At 42.4% G+C, this 26088-nt stretch overlaps 2 protein-coding genes across 4 annotated transcripts; one reads left to right on the forward strand and one right to left on the reverse strand.

The window, feature by feature from the left end:
- Positions 1 to 1208: 1208 nt before the first annotated feature.
- git1 (GIT ArfGAP 1) lies at positions 1209 to 20995 on the forward strand. 2 transcript variants are annotated; one of them, XM_062959283.1, is made up of 22 exons: positions 1209 to 1447; positions 7090 to 7223; positions 7311 to 7423; positions 7511 to 7616; positions 9095 to 9181; positions 9280 to 9410; positions 10397 to 10491; positions 11199 to 11241; positions 11396 to 11422; positions 12658 to 12706; positions 12805 to 12877; positions 12969 to 13066; positions 13188 to 13299; positions 14498 to 14628; positions 14768 to 14920; positions 15016 to 15273; positions 15813 to 15866; positions 15987 to 16073; positions 16149 to 16225; positions 16314 to 16496; positions 18490 to 18553; positions 19461 to 20995. In XM_062959283.1, exons 1-22 carry the CDS (start codon positions 1396 to 1398, stop codon positions 19671 to 19673), a joined length of 2340 nt encoding a protein of 779 aa, XP_062815353.1. In that variant the 5' UTR covers positions 1209 to 1395; the 3' UTR covers positions 19674 to 20995. The 2 variants fall into 2 exon arrangements, with proteins under 2 accessions (XP_062815353.1, XP_062815354.1); XM_062959284.1 differs by lacking the exon at positions 11396 to 11422.
- Positions 20996 to 21115: 120 nt separating this feature from the next.
- On the reverse strand, positions 21116 to 25844 carry tp53i13 (tumor protein p53 inducible protein 13). Of its 2 annotated transcripts, XM_008120331.3 has the most exons (5): positions 25688 to 25844; positions 23483 to 23544; positions 23022 to 23061; positions 21661 to 22090; positions 21116 to 21379 (listed from the first exon to the last, which is right to left on the reverse strand). In XM_008120331.3, the coding sequence occupies exons 1-5, from the start codon at positions 25793 to 25795 to the stop codon at positions 21273 to 21275; spliced, it is 747 nt and encodes a 248-aa protein (XP_008118538.1). In that variant the 5' UTR covers positions 25796 to 25844; the 3' UTR covers positions 21116 to 21272. The 2 variants fall into 2 exon arrangements, with proteins under 2 accessions (XP_008118538.1, XP_062815351.1); XM_062959281.1 differs by lacking the exons at positions 23022 to 23061; positions 23483 to 23544; positions 25688 to 25844 and having other exon boundaries at positions 21661 to 23000.
- Positions 25845 to 26088: the final 244 nt, after the last annotated feature.

The following is a 26088-nucleotide window of genomic DNA, read 5'->3' on the forward strand; positions in this document are numbered from 1 at the left end:
TCAAGTTAATTAGGATTGTTGTTGTTGTTTGTTGTTGTTGTTGTGTGCCTTCAAGTCATTTCAGACTTTGGGCGAGCCTAAGTCTAAAATTATTTATTTATTCATTTACTACATTTATTTATTACATTTATATCCCACCCTTCTCACCCTGAAGGGGACTCAGAGCAGCTGTATGTACATAGAATATATTATATTATTAGCATTGCACCATATTAGCATTATATATTACTATATTGAACTATACTACTATACTGTAATATTATATGTAATATATATCATATAATTAATATTATTATATGGTATTATTAGTATTAAATTGTATAACATTATAATATTATTATCAATATTATATGTATATACAATATATTATATTATTTAAAATGATATAAAATATTATATTATAAAACTGAGGGTGGGGGCCAGGTAAATTACCTTGGAGGGCCGCATCCGGCCCCCGGGCCTTAGTTTGGGGACCCCTGCTCTAAGGATTATTTCCAACAAGCCCTATGAGGAGCGGCTTAAAGAGCTGGGCATGTTTAGCCTGCAGAAGAGAAGGCTGAGAGGAGACATGATAGCCATGTACAAATACGTGAGGGGAAGTCATAGGGAGGAGGGAGCAAGCTTGTTTTCTGCTGCCCTGCAGACTAGGACACAAGGGAACAAGGGCTTCAAACTACAGGAAAGGAGATTCCACCTGAACATCAGGAAGAACTTCCTCACTGTTTGGCAGTGGAACTCTCTCCCCCAGACTGTGGTAGAGGCTCCTTCTTTGGAGGCTTTTAAGCAGAGGCTGGATGGCCATCTGTCGGGGGTGCTTTGAATGCGATTTCCTGCTTCTTAGCAGGGGGTTGGACTGGATGGCCCATGTGGTCTCTTCCAACTCTACTATTCTATGATTCTATGATTCTTTGTTTGGTTTATTAAAATATTCCCACCCAAACCCAAGTGACGAAGGTGGAGGCATTACTTTTCATTCAACCCTGTTGGGTGTGTATATATATGCATTTCCATGTAAGGAAAGAAGAAAGGAATGGAGAAGGATGGGATGGAGTGTGAAAGAGAAGGATGGGATGGAGTGTGAAAGAGAAGGAAGGAAGGAAGGAAGGAAGGAAGGAAGGAAGGAGGAGAGAAGGGGCGGGGCTGGGCCTGCCCTGCAGCAGAGTCCGCCCCTCCTTTGGCTCCGCCCGACGCCGGGGTCGCGCTCCTCTCTTCCCTCCTCCTCCTCTTCTCCTCCTCCTTCCCTTCTCCGCTCCTCCTCTCCCAGGGCCCCTTTCTGCATCCTTCCTTCCTTCCTTCCCTTGCTTCTTAAAGGGAAGGGGGAGGTGGGCCTTCTCCTCCTCTTCCTCTCCTTCTTCCTTCCTTCCTTCCTTCCTTCCTTCCTCTCTGCGGTGCAGGATGTCTCGGAAGGTGCCTCGGGCCGAGGTCTGCGCCGACTGCAGCGCCCCAGGTGAGTCCTCCTCCCAGGCAGGTGAAGGAAGGCCTCGGTGGGCAAGGAAGGGGAAGGGGAAGGGGAGTGGGGCAGGAAGCAGGCCAGGAGGAGGAAGAGGAAGAGGAGGAGGAGGAGGGGCCTGGCAGGGCAACCACAACAGCCCTGCCTCCTTTCCTACCTTCCTTCCTTCCTTCTCTCCATTCTTTCCTTGCCTTGAGATAGGGCGGAAGATCCTTCCATCCCTCTTTTACCACCCTCCCATTTATTTTTCTTTCTTTCCTTCCTTCCTTTCTTCTCTTCCTTTCCATCCACCCCTTCCCTACCTTCCCATCCTTCCCTCCCTCCATTCCTACCTTCCTTCCCTCCCAACTCTTTCTCACTTCCTTCCTTCCCATCCTTCCCATCCTTCCCTTCTTCCCTCCATTCCTTCCCTCCCTCTAAACACTTCCTTTCCTCCCTTCTTCTCTTCCTTTCCTTCCACCCCTTCCTTCCTTTCCATCCTTCCCTTCTTCCCTCCCTCCCTGCATTCCTACCTTCCTTTCATCCCTCCCAACTCTTTCCCACTTCCTTCCTTCCCTTCCTTCTTCTCTTCCTTTCCTTCCCCCCTTCCCTTCCTTCCTTCCCTCCCTGCATTCCTACCTTCCTTTCATCCTTCCCAACTCTTTCCCACTTCCTTCCTTCCTTCCCTTCCTTCTTCTCTTCCTTTCCTTCCACCCACCCCTTCCCTTCCTTCCTTCCCCCTTCTCTCCCTCCATTCCTACCTTCCTTCCTTCCCTTCCAACTCTTTTTCTCTTCCTCCCTCCCTCCCTCCCTCCCTCCCTTCCTCCCTTCCTTCCTTCCTTTTCTTCTATCCCTTCTTTCCCATCCTTCCACACTTCCATTTCACCTTCCTTTCCCCTTCCTCTCTTCCTGTCTCCTTCCTTTCTTTTTCCCTTCTCTTCTTCCCTTCATTTCCTTCCCTCCCATAATTCTTTCTTCCCTTCCTTCCTTCCTTCCTTCCTTCCTTCCTTCCTTCCTTCCTTCCTTCCTTCCTTTCCTCCCATCCCTCTTTTCCTGCCCACCTTCCTTCCCATTTCTTTTTTCCTTACCCATTTCCACCATCCTTCCCTCCCATCTCCCTTCCTTCCTTCCTTCCTTCCTTCCTTTTTGTCTATTTCTTTTCTTCCTTTCCTTCTATCCCTTCTTCCATTCTTCATTCCCTCCTTTCTTACTTTCCTTCCTTCCTTCCATCCATCCTTCCTTTCCCTTCCTTTTCACTTCCTTCCCTTCCCTTCTATCCCTTCTTTCCCATCCTTCTTTTCTTCCCTTCCTTCCCTTCCTTTCCTTCTATCATGTCCAAACGCATCTCCCTCTATGATCCACCTCGGAGGTTAAGATCTCCTGAGGAGGCCCTGCTCTCAGTCCCACCTCCTTCCCAGGCACGGTTGGTGGGAACGAGAGACAGGGCCTTTTCAGTGGTGACCCCTCAGCTGTGGAACTCCCTGCCCAGTGAAATTAGATCAGCCCCATCCCTCTTTCCTTCAGAAAGAAAGTGAAGACATGGTTGTGGGACCATCTTTTGGGCAGTAATCTGCAATGCAGTCATGTGATCTCCAAAACGAGTGACGATGGAGTAGTGCAATTTATGGAATGGCTCTTAGAATATGCCATTGGACTATGTAGTTTTAAATACTGATTTTAATTATTGATTTTAATGTATATGTTCTGTTTCAACAACAAATACAAAACATGATAGTGCAAATTACTGTATATACTCGAGTATAAGCCGACCCAAATTAAGCTGAGGCACCTAATTTTACCACAAAAAAACTGGGAAAACATTGACTCCAGTATAAGCCGAGATACCAATAAAATTACATTAACGGAGGCATCAGTAGTTTAAATGTTTTTGAATCTCTACATCGAACTGTAATTTAACTCTGATTAAATCATTATTTTCATCTTCTTCAATGTAAATGTGGTTATGTATCCTTTTAATAATAATATAGTGAAATAATAAATATAATAATAATAAATGCAGTAAAATAATAAATGTACAGTAGAGTCTCGCTTATACAACGTAAACGGGCTGGCAGAACGTTGGATAAGCGAATATCTTGGATAATAAGGAGGGATTAAGGAAAAGCCTATTAAACATCAGATTAGGTTATGATTTTACAAATTAAGCACTGAAATTCATGTTATACAACAAATTTGACAGAAAAAGTAGTTCCATACGCAGTAATGTTATGTTGTAATTACTGTATTTACGAAATTAGCAACAAAATATCATGATATATTGAAAACATTGACTACAAAAATGGTTCGGATTATCTAGAGGCTTGGATAAGTGAGACTCTACTGTATTCCATTTATTTTAATCTATTTTTTTATTATTATAATTAATACATTTATTATTTTGTTCTGATATTGTTATTGCATTTATTATTTTACTCTATATTGTTATTATTAAAAGGATACATAAGCACATTTACATTGAAGAAGTTGAGAATAATGATTTAATCAGAGTTGGACAGTGTTATCTTAAATTACAGTTTTATGTAAATATTCAAAAATGCAATTTTAGTATTATCTATTTTTATTTCTGAGATTTACCACTCTCGGCTTATACTGGAGTCAATGTTTTCCCAGTTTTTTTGTGATAAAATTAGGTGCCTTGGCTTATAGTCGAGTCGGCTTATGCCGGCTGAACTTCTGACCTGATGGTTGGGTTGCTGACCTGAAGGTTGCCGGTTCGAATCTGTGAGACGGGGTGAGCTCCCATCAGTCAGCTCTAGCTTGCGTGGACACAAGAGAAGCCTCCCAGCAGGATGGTCACACATCTGGGCATCCCCTGGGCAACGTCTCTGTAGACAGCCAATACTCTCACACTAAAAGCGACTTGCACTATGTCTTCAAGTCGCTTCTGACGATTTTAAAAAAACAACATATAAAAGCAAGCTATAACTATCCATCTCAAATTAAATCAACATGACCTATCAAATAAATTATATCTAACATCAAACATCAGCATCGATTTATAGGAGCCAACGAAGCTTCATCTAAATATGTGAGTCGATTATGTGGCCAGGGATGTTGACATCCCTCCATTTCTTTCCTTGCTTCCATCCCTTATACATAATAAATGTTGAATTGTCATTATTATTTATTATACATTAATATACATGGTTGTCCTTCCTTCTTTCCTTCCCAGACATATGTATACACACCTACAATTTATGGACAATTGCTTGTGATCCCTAGTCGTTGTGGAGTGCCTGTGTTTTTATTTTAAATGAGATTATTGTTCCTATGAATGCATTGCTATTAATATTCTATGGAAACAGAATAATATTAATGTAAAATAATAACAACATATAATAATAATAGGGTTGTTTTTGATTACCTCTGGGGTTGCTGTGAGTTTTCCGTGCTGTCTGGCCATGTTCCGGAAGCATTCTCTCCTGACGTTTCGCCCACATCTATGGCATGCCTGCCATAGATGTGGGCGAAACGTCAGGAGAGAATGCTTCCGGAACATGGCCAGACAGCACGGAAAACTCACAGCAACTCCGAGTCCGGCCACGAAAGCCTTTGACAACACACCTCCAGGTTTATTTAGGTTTGCAATAGCTGTGTTATGCTTCTTACTCAGAGGAAAAAGCTGTAAATTCTATATGTAGGTGTGTATGTGTGTGTATATATATGTGTTTGTGTATTTTTAGAGTTCAGATCCATTCTATCCCTTTTGCCAAAGCCCATTCTGTTTGTGCCGAAATGGAGAGGAAGCCTGAGCGGGGTTTTTCCATCCATCACATCCTGTGAAAGCACATTGTTTGCACAGAGAGGAATGCCACTCAATGCATTTCTCTCTCTGTCTATGCATTTGAATATCCATGGAGGTTAAGACTATGTGCCAGACACACTAGTAATAATAATTAATAATAATATCCTTGAATATCCATGGAGGTTAAGACTATGTGCCAGACCCCTCTCTAATAATAATAATAATTATTATTATTTAGCACTATCAATGAGAAGCAACTGGAAAAGCTTACATGTTATGAGGATTTAAAGATTGAGCTGCAAAGACTCTGGCACAAGCCAGTCAAGGTGGTCCCAGAGGTGATGGGCACACTAGGTGCAGTGCCTAAAGACCTTGGCCTGCACTTAAACACAATCAGCGCTGACAAAATTACCACCAAAAGGCCACCCGACTCGGATCTGCATGCATTACTCGCTGATGTATCACACAGTCCTATACACATGGGAAGTGTGACGTGTGATCCAATATAACAGCCAGCATAGGGATCTTGTTTGCTGTGTACTCATCTTGTTGTGTATCAAATAATAATATCCTTGAGTATCCATGGACATTGAGTCTGTGTGCTGGATCTGTCTCAAATAATAATAATAATAATAATAATAATAATAATAATAATAATAATAATAATAATAATACCATCCTAGAGTATCCATGGAGGTTAAGACTGTGCCAGATCACTCTGTAATAATAATAATAATAATAATAATAATAATAATAATAATAATAATAATAATAATAGCTTTAAGTTAATACAGAATCCAGCATATACATCTCATTTGCTGTGTCATACTATGTCTTTGTGTCAATAATAATAATAATAATAATAATAATAATAATAATATCATCCTTGAATATCCATGGAGGTTAAGACTGTGTGCTGGATCCCTCTCTAATAATAATAATAGTAATAGTAATCATAATATCATCCTTGAATATCCATGGAGGTTAAGACTATGTGCCATATCCCTCTGTAATAATAATAGTAGTAATAATAATAATATCATCTTTGAATATCCATGGAGGTTAAGACTATGTGCCAGATCCCTCTGTAATAATAATAGTAGTAATAATAATAATATCATCTTTGAATATCCATAGAGGTTAAGTCTGTGCCAGATCCTTCTCTAATAATAGCAATAATAATAATAATAATAATAATAATAATAATAATAATAATAATAATATCCTTGAGTATCTATGGGGGTTAAGACTGTGTGCCAGATCCCTCTGTAATAATAATAATAATAATAATAGCTTTAAGTTCTATTTTAAATTGTATGGCTCTTATGTGTACTCGGATGCCAACCAAACTTCCAAAGATATTCAAGGAGGAGAACATTATTATTATTATTATTATTAGTAGTAGTATCTTGCTTATAATAATGATAATAATAAGGCTTTTTATTATTGACCGTCCCTCCATTGGGGCCCTGATGGATGTCCTTTGGAGGTCCCCAATGACATTTAGGGTTGGCATCAGTGCTATGCCACCCTCAAGGGGACCTTTGTTTGGGGCTCGGAAGAGACAAAGGGCCCCAGTGTGGCTTTGGAGGCGGGCGAAGCCTCCAGTGACGAATTCTTGGAAGGGTTTTGCAGTCGGTACCCAAAGCATGTGTACAATCCATCCGTTATGATTGAATGCTTCCTGGGTCAGGGCTGTCCCCCTTTTCCACTCTTCACATGCTCAGAAGCCCTGGAAAAAATTAATGCACAAGCGCAAGTTCCATCCAAGCAGGAAACGTTGTGATTTTCAACCTGCAATAACAAAGTTGAACATTAGATGTTGGAGAAGAGCAAGTCAGGAGTGGAAAGGGTGGTTTGGATGATCTCATGTGCTCCCTTTCTCTGTTTCCAGACCCGGGCTGGGCCTCCATCAACCGGGGGGTCTTGGTCTGTGACGAATGTTGCAGCGTCCACCGCAGCCTCGGGCGCCACATCTCCATCGTGAAGCACTTGCGGCACAGCCCTTGGTCCGCCACGCTCTTGCAGGTAGGCTCCTCTGCTTTGAGGGCTCAAAGCTCGGACTATAATCCGGAGCGGACACGTGTGATCCTAACCCTTATCTTTTCTCTCCAGATGGTCCATACGCTGGCCAGCAACGGGGCCAACTCCATCTGGGAGCATTCTCTGCTGGACCCGGCGCAGGTCCAGAGTGGGAGGCGCAAGGCCAACCCCCAGGACAAAGTCCAGTGAGTATCTCTTGGGCGCACATCACGGGCTTGGCTTCCGTCCCCCATTTTTACAACATTTTCTGACCTGTTTCGATGTCTCCGCAGCCCCACCAAGTCCGAATTCATCCGCGCCAAGTACCAGATGCTGGCCTTTGTGCACAAACTCCCCTGCCGTGATGACGACGGAGTGACCGCCAAGGACCTCAGCAAGGTAAGGAGTCTGGGGTCACGCTATTGTTTATGATTGTTATTATAAAATTGGAGAACCTGGGTCCCAGTCAGTGCAGAGATTTGCTTTCACCTGACCTGATTGGGAAGGGACGACATCTAACCCCATTCCTGCTGTTGTTATTTTACTACTAGTAGTATTTTACTACTAGTAGGGGCCCCTGGTGGCGCAGTGTGTTAAAGCGCTGAGCTGCTGAACTTGCGGACCAAAAGGTCCCAGGTTCAAATCCTGGGAGCGGAATGAGCGCCCGCTGTTAGCCCCAGCTCCTGCCAACCTAGCAGTTCGAAAACATGCCAATGTGAGTAGATCAATAGGTACTGCTCCGGCGGGAAGGTAACGGGGTTCCATGCAGTCATGGCAATGGCCACATGACCTTGAGGTGTCTACGGACAACGCCGGCTCTTCGGCTTAGAAATGGAGATGAACACCAATCCCCAGAGTCAGACATGACTGGACTTAACGTCAGGGGAAACCTTTACCTTTACCTACTGTTAAGATAAATTTTACTATCTACTATTATTTACTTTTACTATTGTATTACTCATACTACTATTTTATTACTCTTAGTATTTTACTACTCTTAGTATTTTACTATTCATATTTTACTAGTAGTGTTATGCTACTGGTAGTGTTATACTATTATTAGTATTTAACTAGTAGTGTTTGCTGCTACAGTAGAGTCTCACCCAAGCTAAACAGGCTGGCAGAAGCTTGGATAAGCGAATATCTTGGATAATGAGGGATTAAGGAAAAGCCTATTAAACATCAAATTAGGTAATGATTTTACAAATTAAGCACCAAAAACATAATGTTTTACAACAAATTTGACAGAAAAAGCAGTTCAATACGCAGTAATGTTATGTTGTAATTATTGTATTTATGAATTTAGCACCAAAATATCACAATATATTGAAAACATTGACTACAAAAAAGGCTTGGATAAGCAAGGCTTGGATAAGTGAGACTCTACTGTACTAGTATTTTACTACTACTATTTTACTACTACTACTATTATTCAGCTTATTATTCATAGGATAGTAGAGTTGGAAGGGATAATAATAATAATAATAATAATAATAATAATAATAATAATAATAATAATAATAATAATTTTTATTTTTATACCCCGCCTCTATCTCCCCAAAGGGGACTTAGGGCAGCTTACATGGGGCCAATCCCGAATAAAAACAACAACAATATAAAACACAACAATAGACAAGAAACATGCACAATTAAAAATTTAAACATTAACCAATAAAGTAAATGACAAAAACTTAATAAAAACATAGATTAAAATGGAGAGGTTGTAAAATAGACTGGGTAAAGTGCACCATATAAATATTGTAAACACGAGGGATCCCAAAAGGCCATCCATCCCAACCCTATTTTGCCAGGCAGGAAGAATAATAAGAATAAGAATAGAATCCTAGAGTCTCGTGCGTTCTGATTTTTCTCTTTAGCAACTGCATTCCAGTGTCCGGACCGGAAACCTGGAGACCTGTTTGCGCCTCCTCTCTCTCGGGGCCCAAGCCAACTTCTTCCACCCGGTAAGTCACCCCAATTTTCTGGGTCTCATGGTGGCTTCAGGCGGCAGGGTTTGTGGGGACAGCGTCACATAGAATCCCGTTCCCTTTCACGTGTTTAGGAGAAAGGCACCACCCCGTTGCACGTGGCGGCCAAAGCGGGGCAGATCCTCCAAGCCGAGCTGCTGGTGGTCTATGGGGCTGACCCTGGGGCCCCCGACGTCAATGGGCGGACCCCCATCGACTATGCCAGGTGAGGCTTTCGGGTGACGCAGGGGTTAGGTTTGAGTTGGGGAACCCGAGTTCGAATCCTGTCAGACTTCCTGCTGCAGTTTGCTTTGGCCTGAGCAAATTGGGAAGGGCTAAAATCTAACCCCCTTCTTTCCATTATTATTATTATTATTATTATTATTATTATTATTATTATTATTATTATTATTATTACTATTACTACTATTATTAGCATTATTCTTATTATTATTATACTAGTATTTTACCACTACTACTTTTACATAATTATTAAAACTATTTAAGTATTACTATTATTTTACTAGTACAGTAGAGTCTCCTTTATCCAACATAAACGGGCTGGCAGAACGTTGGCTAAGCGAATATCTTGGATAATAAGGAGGGATTAAGGAAAAGACTATTAAACATCAAATTACATTATGATTTTACAAGTTAAGCACCAAAACATAATGTTTCACAACAAATTGACAGAAAAAGCAGTTCAATACACGGTAACGTAATGAAGTAATTACTGTATTTATAAATTTAGCACCAAAATATCACGATGTATTGAAAACATTGACTACAAAAATGTGTTGGATAATCCAGAACGTTGGATAAGCGAATGTTGGATAAGTGAGACTCTACTGTATTACTACTACTATCTTACTACCACACTGCTGTTTTATTATTACTTCTATATTTTACTATTACTGTTATATTTTACTACGACTTATTACTTTAATATTCTTATTTATTTTTACTATTATTATTTTTGAACTGTTACTATGGTTATTATTTTACATTTCTTTTCTACTACTACTATTTTACTATTATTTATTCTTATTTTACTTCTGCTTCTACTATGATTTTACTATCATTATTGCTGCTGTCATTATTCCCATACTATTATTATTTTATTACTATTATTCATTTACTACAACTACAATTTATTATTATTATTATTGCAAAACAATTAATATTATTATAACAACCTTCTTCTCCAAACAGGCAAGCCAACCAACACGAACTGGCCGAGCGGCTAGTGGAGTGCCAATACGAACTGACCGACAGGTTGGCCTTCTACCTGTGTGGACGGAAGCCAGGTAAGTGGAGGATTGGAATATTATTATTATTATTATTATTATTATTGACACAACGACGTTGTATGACACAGCAAACAAGATAGATATGCTGAGTTTCGTTTCACAAAATCACAAGTCGAACACTTCCCAAGTGTCTAGGACTGTGTGATGTATTTTCGGATGATGCGTGCAGATCCCAGCAGGGTGGCTTTTTGCAGTTGGCAGATCGTGATTTTGTCAATGTCTATTGTTTCCAAATGCCGGCTGAGATCTTTCGGCACTGCACCCAGTGTGCCCATCACCACCGGGACCACCTGCACTGGTTTCTGCCAGAGTCTTTGCAGTTCAATCTTGAGGTCCTGATAGCGGCTGAGTTTTTCCTGTTGTTTTTCGTCAATGCGACTGTCACCTGGGATGGCAACATCAATGATCCAAACCTTGTTCTTTTCCACAACTGTGATGTCTGGTGTGTTGTGTTCCAGAACTTTGTCAGTCTGGATTCGGAAGTCCCACAGTATCTTTGCGTGCTCATTTTCCAATACTTTTGCAGGTTTGTGATCCCACCAGTTCTTTACTGCTGGGAGGTGGTACTTGAGGCATAAGTTCCAATGAATCATTTGGGCCACATAGTTGTGCCTCTGTTTGTAGTCTTATTATTATTATTACTATTATTATTATTATTATGTGTATATGTCTTTATCATTTTCCTTGTCTTTTCTTTGGCATAGACCACAAGAACGGGCATTACATCATCCCGCAGATGGCCGACAGGTGAGATACAAGATATGAGATACTGTAGGATGGGAGCAATGAGTCTCTGGGGGTCCCTTGAGGCCATCCAAACTGACCCACTGTACCTTTTCAGGCCTTTAAACCTCCTCCTTTGTCCTCTTTCTCTCCTTTGCTGCCTTTTTCCGGAGCTCAGAGTACGCCCAAAATGTGTGTCGCAAAGGTATTATTATCCTTCAGGTCATGTTTGCATGCCGCTGTTTCAGCAAGATTTTGTCATTTATATATATATATATATGAGAGATTTATATGTATATTTTTGAGGAGAAGAGATGGTTGGGTCCAAACAAAGTGGGAAGTTATTGTATTTTTATTTACTTATATATTGATTGATTGATTTTTCATTTAAAATATTTATTTTATGACATATTAATTTAGTATTTGGAATTATATTTTGACATTTGCTTACTTATTTTTACAATATTTAATAATAATAATAATAAATATTGATCAAACTTTTAAATATGTATTATTTTTATTTTAAATACAGTAGAGTCTCACTTATCCAAGCCTCACTTATCCAAGTTTCTGGATTATCCAAGCCATTTTTGTAGTCATTGTTTTCAATATATCGTGATATTTTGGTACTAAGTTTGTAAATACAGTAATTACTACGTAGCATTACTGCAAATTGAACTACTTTTTCTGTCAAATTTGTTGTTAAATATGATGTTTTGGTGCTTAATTTGTAAAATCATAACCTAATTTGATGTTTAATAGGCTTTTGCTTAATCGCTCCTTATTATCCAAGATATTCGCTTATCCAATGTTCTGCTGGCCCGTTTATGTTGGATAAGTTAGACTCTACTGTATTATTATTATTATTATTATTATTATTATTATTATTATTGGGTTGTTGTGAGTTTTACTTACTTATTTCTTAGATATTTGTTAATATTAGTAATATTAATATTATTTTTATTTTTATGAAATATTTACGTACTTATTTTAAAATATATTATTATTATTATTATTGTATTATGACACAGCAAACAAGATAGATATGCTGGATTTCCTATCATAAAATCACAAGTCGAACACTTCCCAAGTGTCTAGGACTGTGTGATGTATTTTCGGATGATGCGTGCAGATCCCAGTAGGGTGGCCTTTTGCAGTTGGCAGATCGTAATTTTGTCAATGTTGTTGTTGTTGTTGTTGTTGTTATTATTATTATTGCTGTTATGTTTGTTGAAGCATCCAGATCCAGGGACCCCGGATCGTCTTTGTAGGATGTTTTGTGCAATATAACCATTATGCCCAATGGAACAAACCCAAAAGGAACGATATTCTATTCCTTCCTTTATCTTCCGTCTCTCGATTTCTGTCCTCCGTTTTCGTCTTATCCATTCATCCATCCGCCGATCCATTTAACCGGCCGTCTCCTCTGTTTTTTCATAGCTTGGACCTCTCCGAATTGGCCAAAGCGGCCAAGAAGAAGCTGCAGGCGGTGAGTCTCCTTATATTCGAACTCGGGACTTGAGGCTTTGGATTCGAACTCGGGACAGGAAGGACCTCATGCCTGTTTCTCCCTCATTTCTCTAACAGCTCAGCAACCGCCTCTTTGAGGAACTCGCCATGGACGTCTATGACGAAGTGGACCGCCGGGAGAACGATGCCGGTAAGGAAATAATAATAGTAATAATAATAATAATAATAATAATAATATAATTCAATATTATAATCTAGTAATAACACTTTCTTTCCCAAAGTCTGGCTCACGACGCAGAACCACAGCACTTTGGTGACCGAACGGAGCGCCGTCCCTTTCCTCCCCGTCAATCCAGAATATTCTGCGACACGCAATCAGGTGAGGGATGATGGGAGTCGTAGTCCAAACAAGAGGAAGGGTTTTGAGGCTTGTCTTGAACCCCGTCCTGAACTCTGCACATGCTCAGAGGCCCCGTTGTCTTTGTTGTGCTCCCGTTCAGGGACGCCAGAAACTGGCCCGATTCAACGCCCGGGAGTTTGCCACCCTCATCATTGACATCCTGAGCGAGGCCAAGCGGCGGCAGCAGGGGAAGGGGCTCACCAGCCCCACAGGTGAGTGGAGGGGCTCTGGACCTTCTCTCCTTCCTTCCTTCCTTCCTTCCTTCCTTCCTTCCTTCCTTCCTTCCTTCCTTCCTTCCTTCCTTCCTTCCTTCCTTCCTTCCTCCCTCCTTTCTTGAGCCACAGAGAGGGGCAAGTATTATTATTATTATTATTATTATTATTATTATTATTATCATCGTATTTTTAATGTTATTCCTCTCCTTCCTTCCTTCTATCCTTCCTTCTCTTCTTCTTTCTCTCCTTCTTTTCTTTCTTCCCTCCTTCCTTCTTTTCTTCCTTCCTTCTCTCCTCCCATCTCTCCTTCCTTCCTTCTTCTCCTTCTTTCCTTTCTTCCTTCCTTCCCTGTCTCCCTCCTTTCTTCCTTTCCTCCTTCCTTCATTCTCTCATACCCTCCTTTCTTTCCTTCCTTCACTCTTTCCTTTTTTCATTTCCTCCCTTCTTTCCTTCCCTCCTTCCTTTCTTCTTTTCTTCACTCATCCCTCCCTCTTTTCCTTCCCTCCCTCTCTCTTTAATTCTTTCTCAATCTCCTTCTCTCCTTCCCTCCTTCCTTCTCTACTTTCTTCTCTCCCTCCTGCCTTCTTTCCTTCTTTTTCCTTCTCTCCTTCCTTCTTTTTCTTCTTCCTTCCCTCCTTACTTTCATCTCTCCTTCCATCTCTTTCTCTCCTTCACTCCTTCCTTCTCTTTCCTTCTCTTCTCCCTTCCTTTCCTCCTTCGTTCCTTCCTTTCCTCCCCTTCCCTCCTTCCTTTTCTACTTTCTTCTCTCCCTCCTGCCTTCTTTCCTTCTTTTTTCCTTCTCTCCTTCCTTTCCTCCTTCTCTCCCTCCCTCCTTCCTCCCCTTCCCTCCTTCCTTCTCTACTTTCTTATCTCCCTCCTGCCTTCTTTCCTTCTTTTTTCCTTCTCTCCTTCCTTCTCTGCTTCCTTCTTTCTCTTCTTCCTTCCCTCTTTCCTTTCATCTCTCTTTCCATCTCCTTCCTTCTCTCCTTCCTTTTCCCCTTACTCCCTTTCCTTCCTTCCCGCCTTCTCTCTCTTGCTTCCTTCCTTCCTTCCTTCCTTCCTTCCTTCCTTCCTTCCTTCCTTCCTTCCTTCCTTCCTTCCTTCCTTCCTTCCCGCCTTCTCTCTTTTCCTTCCTTCCTCTTTTTTTCCTTCTCTCCTTCCTTCCTCCCTCCTTCTCCCTCTTCTTCCCCTTCAGAGCCCCTCCACGGGGGCCCCAGTGACCTGGACGACCAGCACGACTACGACAGCGTTGCCTCGGATGAAGACGCCGACCAGGAGCCTCTACGCAATGCCAACAACGCCGCTGGGCGCAACAACCGTGCACGAGTGAGACAGCAGAATGGGCCCTGTCTTGGGCTAAGGACGGGGGGTGGTGGAGTCCTCTATGGTTGCTTTAACTTTCCCTCCTCCCCTTCTTTGTCATCTCTTTTATTTCCCATTCTTTTGTGTTTTCCCCCCACCCCAGAGCATGGACTCCTCGGACCTGTCGGAGGGCCCCATCTCGCTGCAGGAGTTCCTGGAGGTCAAGAAGGCTCTCTCCGCCTCCGAGGCCAAAGTCCAGCAGCTCATGAAGGTCAACAACAGCCTCAGCGATGAACTCCGGCGGCTCCAGCGGGAGGTCAGTGCCGCACTCCACAGACCCCGGGTTCGGATCTCTCCCCACTTTAGATATAGATCGATGAAATCCCCATCTCCCAATCGCTCCCCTTGCAGATCCACAAGCTGCAGTCGGAGAACCTGCAGATCCGGCAGCAGGCAGGGTCCGTCCACCCGGCATCGGCCTCGGTGCCCCCGCCGGCGGCAGAGAGGCAGGAGCACGGGCACGGCGTGGCCCCGCCCCTCGGAGCCCCCCACCGCCGAGACCGACACGCCTTCTCCATGTACGAGCCTGGGACCGGCGGGGGCCTCAAGCCGTTCGGGCAGCAGCCCATGGAGGAGCTGGTCGGCCGTCTGCAGCCATTCCACCCGGGGGTGAGCATCCGTCCGTCCGTCCTCCTGCGAGCGAGTGGGTCAGATGGCCACACTACACCTCCCATCATCCCACCTTTCCTGGGGAACTCCTAATGGAAATGCCACTTTAGAGGACTACAAGTTATCACAGGCATGGGCAAACTTTGGCCCTCAAGGTGTTTTGGACTTCAACTCCCTCAATTCCCAACAGTTGGTAGGCACTTCATGCTCTGCTTGCTGTGAGCTGATTGCTCACCTGGAAGTATCCTGTTTGCATTTTGGATACTTTGCTATATTTTTGGATAGCTTTGCCTAACAGAAAAACCTAACAAAAAGGGTTATGGCCCCAGCACGCTAGATTCTTTACAGCCACATCCAACCACACTTCATGCTCTGCTTGCATGGGCCCAGCACGCTAAATTCTGGTGGGAGTTGAGGTCCAAAACACCTGGAGGGCCGAAGTTTGCCCATACCTGTTCTAGGGGAATGTGTGGATCCAATGGAAGTCAATGTGCCCAATGCTCCCTCTGTTCCTTATTTTTCATTTCTGTGTCGTTTAGGAGATGGACGACGATGCCCTGTATTCGGTTCACACGCAGGCCTCCATTTACCGGGTGAGTTATTGTCCTGTCCGCACCGCCCGCCAATGTTTGTAAGAGGTGGGCAAATCCTCGTAGGCCCCCCAGGTCTTTTGTGGGTCTGACTCCAGCGTTCCCTCCCCTTTCCTCGCTCAGATCCGGAAGGGTGGCTCCGTCTCCTCGATGCCCTTCCCGCCGTCTTCTCCACTGGTCTCCTGCCCAACGGACGGAGGGCGTCACATGGTGAGTTGGGGGAAATTGTGGGGGATGGGGCTGAAGATTTGCTCATCTTCATTCTCTTCGTTTTCCCCTTTCCAGACTGGAAAACTGGACCGGCACGGGAGTGGGGCAGACAGCGACTACGACAACACGCAAGGAGGAGACCTGCCCTTGAGGTATCCCTACTGAGTCTGACTATGCCCACATCCCTTTGGACTGTTTCCCCGCCTTCTTCTGACTGCCTTTCTTTCTCCCGACGCCCAGCATGGATGGGAAACGCTTCCTGGACCTGGCCAAAGACGAGGATTTGCACCTGGAGCCTGACGCCCTGGAAGGGGACCTGGACCCGGGCCTGCCGAGTACGGAGGACGTCATCCTCAAGACGGAGCAAGTGACCAAGAACATCCAGGAACTCCTCCGCGCCGCTCAGGAGTTCAAGCACGACAGGTCAGGAAGCCCTATGGCCGAGATGGGGGGTTACGGGAAGATTCGCACCCCGAGCACACACCCCTTCATTGCCATTTGCCTTGAACGTGATTTCCTGCTACTTGACAGGGGGTTGGACTCGATGGCCCACGAGATCTCTTCCAACTCTATTATTCTATGATTCTAATTGTTTATGAATAAGGATAATAACAATTTTCTTTATTACCGGCCTCTCACTATGGCCCATATTTATTTATTTACGACATTTATATCCCGCTCTTCTCACCCTGAAACTCAGAGCAGCTTACAAATCAACTGTACATACAATAAATTATTAGCATAGCACCATATAGGCAATAAATTACTATATTGTACTATTTCATTATATGGTAATATTATTAGTAATATTACATTTAATATATAATATATAATTAATATTATTATATTGTATTATTATTATTAGTACAGTAGAGTCTCACTTATCCAAGCTAAACAGGCCAGCAGAAGCTTGGATAAGCAAATATCTTGGATGATAAGGAGGGATTAAGGAAAAGCCTATTAAACATCAAATTAGGTTATGATTTTACAAATTAAGCACCAAAACATGTTATACAACAAATTTTACAGAAAAAGTAGTTCAATACGCAGTAATGTTATGTTGTAGTTACTGTATTTAAGAATTTAGCACCAAAATACAGTAGAGTCTCACTTTTCCAAGCCTCGCTAATCCAAGTTTCTGGATTATCCAAGCTGTTTTTGTAGTCAATGTTTTCAACATATTGTGATATTTTGATGCTAAATTTGTAAATACAGTAATTACAACATAACATTACTGCGTATTGAACTACTTTTTCTGTCCAATTTGTTGTATAACATGATGTTTTGGTGCTTAATTTGTAAAATCATAACCTAATTTGATGTTTAATAGGCTTTTCCTTAATCCCTCCTTATTATCCAAGATATTCGCTTATCCAAGCTTCCTGTTTAGCTTGGATAAGTGAGACTACTGTATAATATTATTATCAATATTATAAGTATGGTATATACAATCTATTATATATTTATAAATTATTGTATATTATATATATATATGTGTGTATATGTATATAAAATTAGCATAGCATGTTGCTATGGCACAGGAGATGACATGGAACTATTCATACACACACACACACACACACACACACACACACATATATATACACGCTAATAATTATGTAAATTTTATTTATCACCTGCTTCTCTCTATGTCTCATATACATAAATACACATACACACACATTATACATATGTGATGATGATGATGATGAAAACAATAATTGTATTTATTACCGGCTTCTCCCTATGACTCATATACATAAATACAAACACACACACACACACACACATATACAAGGGTTATCCAGAAAGTAGATTACATTTTGGAATTAAAAATGAACAAAGTATAAGAGAAAACATTTACCATATGCAGTTGTAAACCACACCCAAATACCACTTTTCAACATAGTCGCCATTCAAATCTAGGCACTTATCATAGCGATGAATGAGCTTAGCAACTCCTTCCCCACAAAACTCTGCCGCTTGTGTCCTCAACCAGCCGGTCACCCCTACCCGCAGCTGCGCATCGTCGGCAAAACGCTGCGTTGAGGACACAAGCGGCAGAGTTTTGTGGGGAAGGAGTTGCCAAGCTCATTCATCGCTATGTAAAGTGTCTAGCTTTGAATGGCGACTATGTTGAGAAGTCGCTCGTTTTGCAACGGTGTAGTAACGGTAAGGTTGTAGACCATATTTTAGTTCTTGAGGACTTCTGGTGTTCCACAGACTACAGGTTGGGAACCACTGGAGTAGATAATAGACAATAATATTTGTTAACTGCCTCTCCTTACAGTTTGATGTGGGGTCAATTAAAATACATACTGTATATAAAACAACAACAACAATAATGTGTACATTATTATTATGGATAAGCATAGGTGTCTTTCTGGACCTCACTCTGTCCCTCTCACCCCAGCAGCTTCGTTCCCTGTTCGGAGAAGATCCACGCTGCCGTCACAGAAATGGCCTCCCTTTTCCCCAAGGTAGGAAACAAATATTCCAAAAAAATTAAATATAATGATACCAGTAGTTATATATATATTATATTTATATATATAAAAGAGTGATGGAATCCCGGCGACCAACAAAACAACAAAACTAAACACCCCACAACCTCGAAAATTGACAGCACAACCCCTCATCCACGCCTCTAGGTTGATACAACAAAAAGAAAAATAAAGTCCTAATTAGATGGAGAGGAATAATTGTTTTTATCCAATTGCTGCCAGTTAGAAGGCTAAGATCTGCCCACTTGGTCTCCTAGCAATCCAATCAGTCCAGGGGACAGGCAGAGTTAGGTCTCACTTAGGCCTCTTCCACACTGTCTATAAAATACAGATTATCAGATTTGAAATGGATTATATGGCAGTGTAGACTCAAGGCCTTTCCACACAGCTATATAACCCATTTATAATCTCATATTATCTGCTTTATGAGCACCAGCCCCCAAAGTCAGACACGACTGAACTTAATGTCAGGAGAAAACCTTTACCCTTTACCTTAACTACCACCGATTCCTCAATACTTTGATTTCCCATACCACCATACTTCGCCACAGCAACACGTGGCCGGGCATAGCTAGTGTATAATATAAGGTAAAGGTTTTCCCCTGACGTTAAGTTCAGTCATGTCTGACTCCTGGGGGTTGGTGCTCATCTCCATTTCTAAGCCGAAGAGCTGGCGTTGTCCGTAGACACCTCCAAGGTCATGTGGCTGGCATGACTGCATGGAGCGCCGTTACCTTCCCGCCGGAGCGGTACCTATTGATCTACTCACATTGGCATGTTTTCGAACTGCTAGGTTGGCAGGATATATATAATATACTCACCTTTATATCCCATGTGTTGGCTCTCCGTTGAGCTGCTCCTCAACCTTCTCCGTTCTTTGCAGAAACCGGCGCTGGAGACGGTCCGCAGCTCCCTGCGCCTCCTCAACGCCAGCGCCTTCCGCCTGCAGAGCGAGTGCCGCAAGACGGTGCCGCCCGAGCCGGGGGTGGCGGTGGACTACCAGCTCCTCACCCAGCAGGTCATCCAGTGCGCCTACGACATCGCCAAGGCCGCCAAGCAGCTGGTCACCATCACCACCCGCGAGAAGAAGCAGTGAGAGCGTCGGGCCGGGGGCAACGGACACTCCTTGTGTACCCCAGACCCCTCTTGACCCCCATCCCAACGGAAGTGTCTGGATTACCGTGTGAGTATATTTACATGTTTGGCCATGTAAATACCCTATAATCCGAAATGTGGCGACCACGAAGGGACTGGATTTCTCCCCGTCCCATCGCCAACGCTCGGTGGTTCGGCTGTGTAAATATCCCATAGCCCAAAGGAGGGTCTCTTTCTGCACCCCATGGCAAAACCAGTGGGATGGATGGCTCCTCAAAGGACCATACTCCCGACACAATACTTTGTGGGTCTGCCATGTAAATAAATTCCCCATAACCCAAGGAAAGGGGCTCTCCTTGTACCCAATATCCGGCAAACCCAATGCCCAGGGTTGGGTTAATAAGTATAAGCATGGGTGTAAGTCTCCCATTTACGTAACTCAGGAGGGTGATCTCCTTCTATCCCATCCATCGTGGTACAAAAGGATCGTCCTACCACGTTCTGTGCTTCGGCCGTATAATACCCCAAGGGGGTAACTCTCCGTCTGTACCCCATATCTCTTCCTAACCTATCCATGGGACTCTGCAACCCCATTGGAAGTGTCCTTTGCCCCGTCTTCCTTCTTCTCAATGGAAGTGTCCTTCAATTAGGGCTGGATTTCCCCTAATGAGCAGGATGTGGGGCGGTGGTCCTCCACATGAGTGTATTACAATGTAAATACCCTATTAACCCTTCCCCGGACCCCTTCGAACCTATCCATCGGACCCCGCAACCCCAATGGAAGTGTCCTTACCCTTCGGAGGGCTCATTGGGGGGGGGGGGGATTCTCAGTGGGGCCGAAGCAACTCAATACACGGCAATGTAAATACCCCATAGCCGAATGCGCGGAGGGGCTCCGTCTACGGACCGGACCCAATTTAGGGCGGTTTCGAGACTCATGACCCAAAACCTTCGCTCCCCCATATATAGTGCGTGGAACTGTATGTATGTGTATCTCCCTCCTCCTGTGCATTATATATATATATATATATATGTATAGATGTATACATATATATAAAAAGCCACTGTATTTATCTCTCGTCTTTCAATAGTGTTAACACTGGAAAAAAAAGTGAAATATAATTCAGGGTGCTGCCAAGACTTAACCCCCCACCCCATCCTCCAACTTTTCTGTTTTCTCCCATCTTTCTATTACGTTTACCCCAAAAAACTTGAGAAAAAAGTGGGGGTCAATAACAGGGGCGGAGGCGGGTTCGAGCGCCGCGCTGGAATCGTTTCTTGTCTTGTAAATTTGTAACAAATTAAACGGAGATGTGAGCATCAGGTGGCGATGTATTAATTCCGCTTCCTATGGGTGGTCGTCGGCACACATCGAACGTCACATTGGACCACAGTGACCACACATCGAACGTCACATTGGACCACAGTGATCACGCTAAGGGGTTGTTTACCTAGGAAAATATACTTTATTGAGTAGCAAAACGCGGACAAAATGTAGGAAAAGTGGATTATGGCGCGGAGGAGCCGGCTCCTCCGAAGGCATAGTGTTTCCCTTATAGGTAGGCCAATGCAGCAAAGGGTCCCAAACGGGGTCCGGATTTCAGTCCGAACTGTCGCTGGATGTGGAGACCAGAAGTTCCTGTTGCTTTTTCCGCGGACGCTTCTTGCGCCGAATCTGCGAGGACAGGAGCCGCCGCTTGATCACCGCTGCAGAGGAAGGAGATGGAAAACATCACCTGGGACTGCAACTCCCATCATTCTGCATGCAGTTGATACAATCGTTATTGCTATTATTTATAACCTGAGCTGCTTTGAGTCCCATGACAACATTTTTTGGGTTGCTGTGAGTTTTCCGAGCTGTATGGCCGTATTTCAGAAACATTCTCTCCTGACATTTCGCCCACATCTATGGCAGGCATCCTCGTGAAAGCCTTCGACAATAACGTTTATTCTTACTATTATCTGTTCATAAAGAGCAGCAGACTCACCGGCCACGGTCTCACGGTCCTCCTCGCCGCTGACCATCCAGTAGAGACTACGCCCGCGGCGACATTTGCGGTGGAGCCGGGTGTAGAGGATGGCCACGGTCAGCACCACCAGCAGGAAGGTCAAGGCGCTGGCGGCCCAGGCGGCCTCCTCCGTCCGAGGCGTCGGGAGGCGGACACCCCTCCGACGGGCCTCCTCTGCCTTCCCCTGCTGCGCTTTGGCCACCTCTGCCTCCTCCGGGCACCGGCATCCCGCCCTGACCTCCGGGGTCGAAACAGGGGTCGAGACGGGGGTCTCGGGCTTCGATACGGAGGGAGGCGGAGTTGTTGTCTCCGGCTGCCCGGCTAAATGTCTGAATCCACCTGAAAGCCATTTTGGCCAATTCGAGGCTCTTTGTCGGTGCCGTTTTGTCCAAACCAGGTTCCGCGAGACCTGTTCAGGAAGAATAAATACCCTCAATGTCATCCCTTTTATGCCATATTGTGCAACAACAATATTGTGAATGGCACAGTGTGTTAAAGCGCTGAGCTGCTGAACTTGCGGACCAAAAGGTCCCAGGTTCAAATCCCGGGACCAGGGTGAGCTCCCACTGTTAGCCCCAGCTCCTGCCAACCTAGCAGTTCGAAAACATGCAAATGTGAGTAGATCAATAGGTACCGCTCCAGTGGGAAGGTAACGGCACTCCATGCCGTCATGCCGGCCACATGACCTTGGAGGTGTCTACGGACAACGCCGGCTCTTCGGCTTAAAAATGGAGATGAGCACCAACCCCCAGAGTCAGACATGACTGGACTTAACATCAGGGGAAAACTTTACCTTTTCCTATAGTGACAATAAATAGTACAGTGACAAGAAAGCTGTTCTATATTAAGTCCATGTGTCACAGTTTACTAATACTGTACAGTCAGTCCCCTCGTTAAACCTCATATTGGGAGGATTAGATCCAGCAGTCCCTATTATTATTATTATTATTATTATTATTATTATTATTATTTTATTGTATGACACAGCAAACAAGATAGATATGCTGGATTTCGTATTACAAAATCACAAATCGAACACTTCCCAAGTGTCTAGGACTGTGTGATGTATTTTCGGATGATGTGCGCAGATCCCAGTCGGGTGGCCTTTTGCAGTTGGCAGATCGTGATTTTCTCAATGTCTACTGTTTCCAAATGCCAGTTGAGATCTTTTGGCATGGCAGAAATATACAATGCCAGAACACCGCACAATAATAATAATAAGAATAATAATAATTATTATTATTATTATTACTATTACTATCCCAGTCTTCCTGCTAACTGGAATATTATTTATTCTTAGGCAATAATGGGTTATTTGCCTTTTTTGGCCTCTGTCTTACCTTAAGACGGTGGAAACTGAAGTTCTCATAAGCTGCCCCACTATAAAAGAGGGAAATTATCATTATCGCTATTATCATCATCATTAATTGTATCCCATCTTTCTCCTATACGGACTCAAAGCTTTTTTTTTCTTCTCGGAGTTAGGTTTTACAACTTACAAATATGCAAATCATTGTCCTCCATCTTGACAGATTCCCACCATTTGCAGCTTAAAAAAATACGAGCAAATATTACATTTTACTGTTTGTATATCAGAGACACCTGCTCCATAGGAAACCTGCTACAAAACAGGAGCTTTTTTGTTGAGTTCCAGGGTCATAGAAGCTGAAATCTCAATTTGCTTCTGACACGATAAATAAAAATCAATGTGTGTGTATATATACACATATATATGCGTGTATATGCATATGTGTATATAAAAACATATAAAAATCCTACACAATCATTTATTTTTTTTTACCTTTTGGGGGACACATTCCAGCTCTTGACTTTTTCCGGTCCTGGAAAAATCCCTTTGCTTTCCTGAAACCAGGGAGGAAGGAGGAGAAACACAATTAAATATTACAATATTTATTTATAATTTATTTAATACATTTATATCCCGCCCTTCTCATCCCAAAGGGGACTCAGAGCGGCTTACAAATTAAATTTACATACAATATTATATTATTAGCATTGCTCAATACTGGCAATGAATTACCATATTGTACTATATCAATATATTGTAATATTATTAATAATATTGCATGTAATATATAATTAATATTATATTGTATTATTAGTATTATATTGTATTACAAAATAACATTATTAATATTATATGCATATACAATATACAGTAGAGTCTCACTTATCCAACATATATGGGCTGGCAGAACGTTGGATAAGCGAATATGTTGGATAATAAGGAGGGTTATGATTTTACAAATTAAGCACCAAAACATCATGTTATACAACAAATTTGACAGAAAACGTAGCTCAATACGCAGTAATGTTATGCTGTAATTACTGTATTTACGAATTTAGCACCAAAATATCACGATATATTGAAAACATTGACTACAAAAATGCCTTGGATAATCCAGAACCTTGGATAAGCGAGTCTTGGATAAGTGAGACTCTACTGTATCTGTTATTATTATTTACTTTTACTACTGCGTTACTCATACTACTATTTTACTACTCTGATTATTTTACTATTCATAGTATTTTGCTATTCATATTTTACTAGTAGTGTTATACTATTATTAGTATTTTACTAGTAGGGTTTCCTGGATAGGTGAGACTCTACTGTATTACAATAACCTCTAGCAAAGCCCATTATTATATGACTATTGTTATTATATTATTATATTATATTGTTATTATATGACTATTTATTTTATTTATTTATTAGCTACATTTATATGCCGCCCTTCTCACCCCAAAGGGGACTCAGAGCGGCTTACAAATTAAATTTACATACAATATTATATTAGCATAGTACAATACTGGTAATAAATTACTATATTGTACTGTATCAATATATTGTAATATTATTAGTAATATTACATGTAAAATATAATATATAATTAATATTATATTGTATTATTAGTATTATATTGTATTACAATATAATATGAATATTATATGTATATACAATATGTTATAATTATATAATTATACAGTAGAGTCTCACTTATCCAACATAAACGGGCCAGCAGAATGTTGGATAAGCGAATATGTTGGATAATAAGGAGGCATTAAGAAAAAGCCTATTAAACGTCAAATTAGACGTCAATGATTTTGCAAATGAAGCACCAAAACATCATGTTAGACAACAAATTTGGCAGAAATAGTAGTTCAATACGCAGTAATGCTATGTAGTAATTACTGTATTTATGAATTTAGCACCAAATTATCATGATATATTGAAAACATTGACTACAAAAATGCGTTGGATAATCCAGAATGTTGGATAAGTGAGACTCTACTGTAATTATAATGGGACTATTGTTATTCCATTGCAAACTGCAACTCCTATCATGCCTCACCCTTGGCTACATTGGCACAGAGTGATGGGAAATGAAGTCCTGTCATAAGCAGTGGGGGGAAAAATCCAAATTTTCTGCCATTTAAGAGAAACTAAACGAGACAAAATGCAGTTTGCCTTTTTTAAAAAACCAGGACGTGATGTTTGAAGGGGCGGTCCCTTTAAGGCTGCCAGCTAGGCAGCTTCCCATTGGTTCCCACAAGGAGGGCGGAGCTACACCTCCAGCAAGGAGCCAATAGGGGGAGAAGCGTTTGCCCCACTCTGATCAAGGGGAGGATTTTTAAAGCGACAGGGTTTATTTTTGCCAGGATTATAAAAATATATAGTGTAATATATATATATTTGAACTTATTCCTCGCCTCTGCCTTCCATAATAATATCTAATATCTAATCTCTATCTAATAATAATAATGATAAAGAGGGGGGTCCTTTTGGACAACAACTCCCAGCATTCCCCAACTATGGTTCCCATAAGTGTTGGGATCCTGGGAGTTGTCTTTTCCTCCCTCCCAACGCTACCAATCTCTCCCCAAAAGGGGAAGATCATAAGCCTTGGGGGATCATGGGCTTTGCAGTCCTCCAGGAGGAGAGACCTTTTGTTGTTGGGCAGACTTCCCTCTTCCAAATCCTTACCTTCCCGGCTTCTCCTGAGACGAGGCTGCAGAGCAGGATAAATAAGAAGAGCAGGGAAGGCAGAAGGGCCGAGCAGGGAGGGGAGGGTGGTGGGTGCAGTCCCTCCATCCGGGCCCTGCCACGCCGAAGCTCTTCCGGGGAAGGAGTCCCAGCGCCCCACCTGCTGGCCAACTCTGCATACTGCAACTTCCCTTTTCCCACCCATTTGAGGACTACAACTCCCAACACAAGCCAGGCCTGAGGCCTCTAAAGAACTCGCAGTTAACAAAGAATATATACCTTTGGCTTATCTAAAATTGACCAATAGCTGAGGATCTTCCTCACCTTCCACACCTAAATGATATCTGTGACCTCACTTGTTTACTCTGAGCTTCCTTCTCTCCTTGGAACTTCTTGGAGAA

Source organism: Anolis carolinensis, unplaced genomic scaffold, assembly GCF_035594765.1.
Source record: "Anolis carolinensis isolate JA03-04 unplaced genomic scaffold, rAnoCar3.1.pri scaffold_7, whole genome shotgun sequence".
NCBI lineage: Eukaryota > Metazoa > Chordata > Lepidosauria > Squamata > Dactyloidae > Anolis > Anolis carolinensis.